Source organism: Cibotium barometz, chromosome 58, assembly GCF_041138505.1.
Source record: "Cibotium barometz isolate CiBa-2024 chromosome 58, ASM4113850v1, whole genome shotgun sequence".
NCBI classification, from domain to species: Eukaryota; Viridiplantae; Streptophyta; class Polypodiopsida; order Cyatheales; family Cibotiaceae; genus Cibotium; species Cibotium barometz.
Window position 1 is genome coordinate 26,758,693 of NC_141103.1, and position 5,196 is coordinate 26,763,888.

At 40.9% G+C, this 5,196-nt stretch overlaps 1 protein-coding gene across 2 annotated transcripts; it reads left to right on the forward strand.

Moving 5' to 3' along the window:
- Positions 1 to 1,567: 1,567 nt before the first annotated feature.
- Positions 1,568 to 4,491, forward strand: LOC147606091 (uncharacterized). 2 transcript variants are annotated; one of them, XM_086792570.1, is made up of 4 exons: positions 1,568 to 1,939; positions 2,412 to 2,615; positions 2,987 to 3,061; positions 3,238 to 4,491. In XM_086792570.1, the coding sequence occupies exons 1-4, from the start codon at positions 1,937 to 1,939 to the stop codon at positions 4,033 to 4,035; spliced, it is 1,080 nt and encodes a 359-aa protein (XP_086648696.1). In that variant the 5' UTR covers positions 1,568 to 1,936; the 3' UTR covers positions 4,036 to 4,491. The 2 variants fall into 2 exon arrangements, with proteins under 2 accessions (XP_086648696.1, XP_086648697.1); XM_086792571.1 differs by lacking the exon at positions 1,568 to 1,939 and adding an exon at positions 1,991 to 2,317.
- Positions 4,492 to 5,196: the final 705 nt, after the last annotated feature.

Consider the following 5,196-nt stretch of genomic DNA (forward strand, 5'->3'; position numbering starts at 1 on the left):
ACAAGGGAATTATTGTGTATTACTTATTGTCAAAAAAGACTTATATACAAGTTACTGATTTTTACACTTGGCCAGCCAAACTTAAAAATGGTCCGGCCTCCTCCATTACTAGTCTTAAGCAAGTATGTACACGATGTCCTTGAACTTTCCCTATTTGTTGGCATTAAGCACATGGTAAGGCCACTTTATGTGTTCTAGCACCGTCTTAAAAAGAATAAGTTGCCATTCGAGTGGGTAACATAGCAAAGTGCCTTACAATCAGGTGGGTAAAACCATGTTAACCTATAGAGTGGTTAAAAGCACATTCATATTATTGATAGGGATGCGTTTCTTTACATGATTAATAAAACCATTTTAGTTATATCTAAGTAAAGTATTATGGGGATTGGGACTTGTTGACCCTCCTCTCTTTTATGACCAGATGCTCTAATTGGCATATCTCTTTCTTTTTTATTAAAGATATCGAGCGTCCACATGAACTCCTTAGTTTGGTTTGTGCACATGGACTCCTTGGCTAGGTTTCTTAGTTAATAATACCCATTCTTATTAAATATATAAATCGCTACATGCATGGCACATGTGCACACATAGGGGATGGTAAGGGGACATTGTACTCTTGTCGGTGTTATTGAATATCAAAATAGAGGGAAATTAAATCTAGTGTGCATGCTTGTAACCTAATTTTATGTGCCCACTTAGAATGACTTCTACTATAGTAAAATGGAAATTGTCAATCAAAACTCACATGGGAGAAAAAAACTAAAGTGCCCTTGTTGGTACAATCTAGACAAGAGCGCCCCTTTAATATGTGGAAGTTTGGAGTTCTCTAGGGAACACAATAAGAACAATCAGGAGTTCCTTTATGGGGGGACACCTTTTTTGTCTTAGCTTCATGCTTTATGTTGGGAAGTTGGGGTTCCTTTGCGTATTGATTGGACATATAAATTTTTATTGCCATGCCTCAAGGAATTGCATAAACGTGGAAAACTAAGGGGTCCTTACTGGATTGTAGGTGAGGTTGGGATGGGGTGAAGGTACAATGAAGGTGTAGATTGGGTGAGGTGCCATGATGGGGAGGTATGGTTGAGGGGTCTGTGGTGACATGTCTGTGAACAATTTCATAGCTAAGTGAGTGAATCGTATATGAGCACCAAAGAGTAGGAATGGGACTTGAACTCAAGATCTCTCGATAAGGAGCCGAATATGTAATCTACTATGCTAGCGAGCGAGAGAGAGAGAGAGAGAGAGAGAGAGAGAGAGAGAGAGAGAGCTGTTTTCTTTTAAAAGAAGTTTTTTCACCACTACCACGATGAGGAGATGCCTTGATGGGCCGATAGCCATGGATAGGGTATCTCCACCATCCAAACTCTGGAAAGTGAAAATTATTGACAGAAAGTAGAAGTTCTCTCTCTCTCTCTCTCTCACACACACACACACACACACACGAACACACACACACACACACACACACACACACACACACACACACACACACAAAGCATCACTAGATGGGCCTACACAGAGTGGAAAATGTTATTGACACAAAGTAAAATAGTTGGGTGCACTTAAAAGGGTGAATGGAGTTGAGGAAAGGCATGGAAATAAATTGTAAGAAACAAGAATCTGCAGTTGAGGTAGGGTTGGAGATATGAATGCTAGAAGGCCCTAAATTAAAAACAGCTGGGTTTGGCACGAGGTTTGAAGTGAAGTTAGGAGCGAGGTTTAAGGAGCAATTTGATTGGTACATAACCGTTGGATCTTGGCGGTGGACGGCTAGGATGCACTCAATTTGCCTCTCCAATCTAGAAAGCTACTTCCTACCGCTGCTGATCCTCTGTTCTGTTCATTAGGAGCTCCAGCACCACCATAACCTAGCTTGATTACTGTCGAATTTCCCCCCTAATTTTCCATTGAAAAATATCCGCATTTTGCTTCAATGGTGCGAATCCTTCCTCTCTTTCTTGCAAACGCGCTCTGCTATACTCGAAATGTCAGCTAAATTTGATTACTAATCATTTTTTAAAGCTTAATTTGAATTGGGTCTTTGCCTATTGAAGCCTGCCATGGCTTCTTGTGCTTAATTCAAGTTGGGTGTTTCTTTCGAGCCTAGTTTGAATTGGGTCTTTGTGCTTTTTTTTTTTTTGGGTGGGGTGTAATTTTGACTAATTCATGAGCTTGGGATTTTGCGTAATTACAATTCTAATCCGCCTATTAAGCTAGATTTTGAGTGTATTTGTCTTAATTAAGCATTTATGGTTCAGTCGCCTGTTGAAGCCGTGCCGTTGAATCAATGCAAATGGGGTTCATTTATTTCTAAGTAAATCAGTTCTGCACAGTTCTGAAGCTTCTTGTATGCTTGCATCGGTGATTAATCCGTGATTAATTATTAAAATTGTTGTTAATCTGTTCAGATTATGGAGGTAGGGTGCGCTCTGTCAACAACAGTTCCCCAGAAGCCAGAGTGGTTGGGCGCCTTGCTTTCTGAGAAGTTTTTCACAGCATGTGGGCTTCACAATTCAGTGAAAAAAAATGAAAAGAATATTTTCTGTGGGGATTGCAAAGTGGGCATCTGCCAATACTGCCTGCAGGACCACACCTCTCATTGGCTCCTCCAGGTTTTAAAATTATTTTGGGATTTAATCACACATCTTTGATTTTATGAATTCAATTATAGGAATAGTGTCATGATTAATGCATATATTTACCAAAAAAGGAGATCTTATTTAGGATTCCATGGCTGATTAGCATCTTGACTGATCTTTTCTTCAATTTAAAAAATTCCCAATTGAGAATTAATCAACCTCGGAGGTCCATTTAGCGTTTAGTGTCAGGTGATTAGTAGCTACAGAGTCAATTGGTCTTCTTGAATTAGAGATTTACATTAGAAGGTTAGATTATGATGATGATTGTTAGTAATCTTAATTAGGATTAACTGGGATCCAGTAATTTTCTCCCTGTAATCTGCAACTATCAATGATTGTGGCAGATCCGCAGATATGTCTACCATGATGTGATCAGATTGCATGATATACAGAAGCTGGTAGATTGTGCATTAGTGCAGGTAAAGCTCTGGGCTTAATTCTTCTTAACTTGGTTTTGTTACAGAAAAAATCTACATGATTTTATGGGTGCCTATACATACATGCATACATACACACATGTCCTCAAAGCTCTAACCATGTTTTTTTCTGAACTCTTGGATAGGAATTTGACATGATTGTTGTTTTGGGATTGTAGGCATACATCATCAACAATGCCAAGGTGGTGTTCTTGAATCAAAGGCCGCAGTCTCGCCCATCAAAGGGGATTGGGAATGCGTGCGAGACCTGTGAGAGGAGCTTGCAGGAGGGTTTCAGGTTCTGCTCGGTGGCGTGCAAGGTCGATGCAGCAGTGAAGGGAGGGGAGGATTTACAAGGCTTGCTGCCAATCTGCAATTCACTGGCCGCAGCCGCGGCCGCCGCCATTTCGTCACCTGCTTCCAGATTCAAAGAAGAAGAGCAGCTCTCTCCCAATTCTGTCTTCCTGGAGGCAACTTCATCCTCTCACTCTCCCACTTCATCAGGCTCCACAGCCAATGATGCATCAATCCTGTGCCCCTCTTCAACCAACATCACTTCCCACTCACTCAAATCATCAAAAGTGACCAAATTCACCACCCCCCACTCATCCAAATCATCCAATTTGCCCAAATTGACCACCTCCTCCTCATCCAAATCATCCAATTTGGTCAAATTGCCAGCCACCCAATCCTCTACTTTGCCTAACCCTCCTTCAACCCACTTGCCCAAGTCATCAAAATTGGCTAAACTGCCCACAACCCACTTAATCAAATCATCTTATTTGCTTAGGCCAGCCACAATCCACTTTCCCAATCCATCTAGTGAGCTCAAGCTGCCCACAGCAACCCACCCGCCAAAATCTCCAAATTTGCCCACAAAATCTCCAAATCTGCCCTCAACCCACTTGCCCAATCTAGAAGCTCTCCCCTCCTTCAAGAGAAGAAAAAGCACGCCCTACAGGTCCCCCCTCTCCTAATCTCACTTGCCACATTAGGAAAACTTGTGTTTGTGGACCATTTTGGCTTGGTTTCCATCGCCAAACAAGTGTGAGAAAATCACCTTATTTCTCTTGCATTGTGCTGATCTACACAGGGTGGATACCAAATTTTGCAGTCCTCAAAAGGGGGTGGAGCAAGTCTCTTAATAGATTACATTGCTATTAGGCAAGCATTAGGCTTAGTTTATGTAGAGTATGTGAGTATAAACACTAATCTGTCATTTGCTCTTGTTCAAGAAAGAGGTATCAAGCAGGTAAAAAGTAAGGCCTGCAAGCTCTCCTTTTTGATTATGTGCCCACTATTAAAATTATGAACAGGCTCACAATTTTATAAGTTTTTTTTTTGTTTTGTTTTGTTTTTTTTTTGGGGAGATTAACTCACTCCTCTCAAGACAGTCTCCTGTGCTCTTTTTGCCTTAATGCTAATTGTATTGCTTAAATGCTCACTTGAGCCCACTATGGATAATTAAGATTTTTTGCTGTGCCAGTCTTGTGCAAGATTGAAATGCTATCTGGATTCTACTCAAGTGTCTAATGCAATCCCTTTTTGTGCACAATTGGAAATGAGGGTGTCGTGAAGTTCCCCTTTAATTTTGAATAATTTTGTTTATTAGCTATGTGGAATTGCACTTAACAATGCTCAACACCTCTTAACAATGATATTTGGCAGTGCACTTAGCAATGCTAAACACCTCTTTGATGGTGCAAGCTTGCAAAAAACAATGCTAAATACATCTATGATGATGGTGCAAATTGGTGGGAGGATTGGTAAATGGGGAATCATGTTGTGATTATTGCAATGCCAAGAAGCCTGCTTATCCCATGAGCTTTTAAATGCCTCTCTTGGAATTACTTTTGACCAGACGTCGGCAAATCTGAAGTAACGCTATGTCCTAGTCATTCAGTCTCTCTTCACTAGTTTCATAATTTGATCACCCTATGTTTTTCCTCAAAAGGTTTCCTCCCCAATGTTACATCCTGAGTTTAGCTTGATGTGAAAACGAGGGTCCGCTTTTTTTTGGAACGAGGAACCGGGAACAGGGAGTCTTTCCCTTCCCACACAAATGCTCTGATGTGCATAGAGCCCTTGAGTTGTATATCAAAGCTACAAAGTTTTGGTCCCACTAGGTTAGCTTGGGA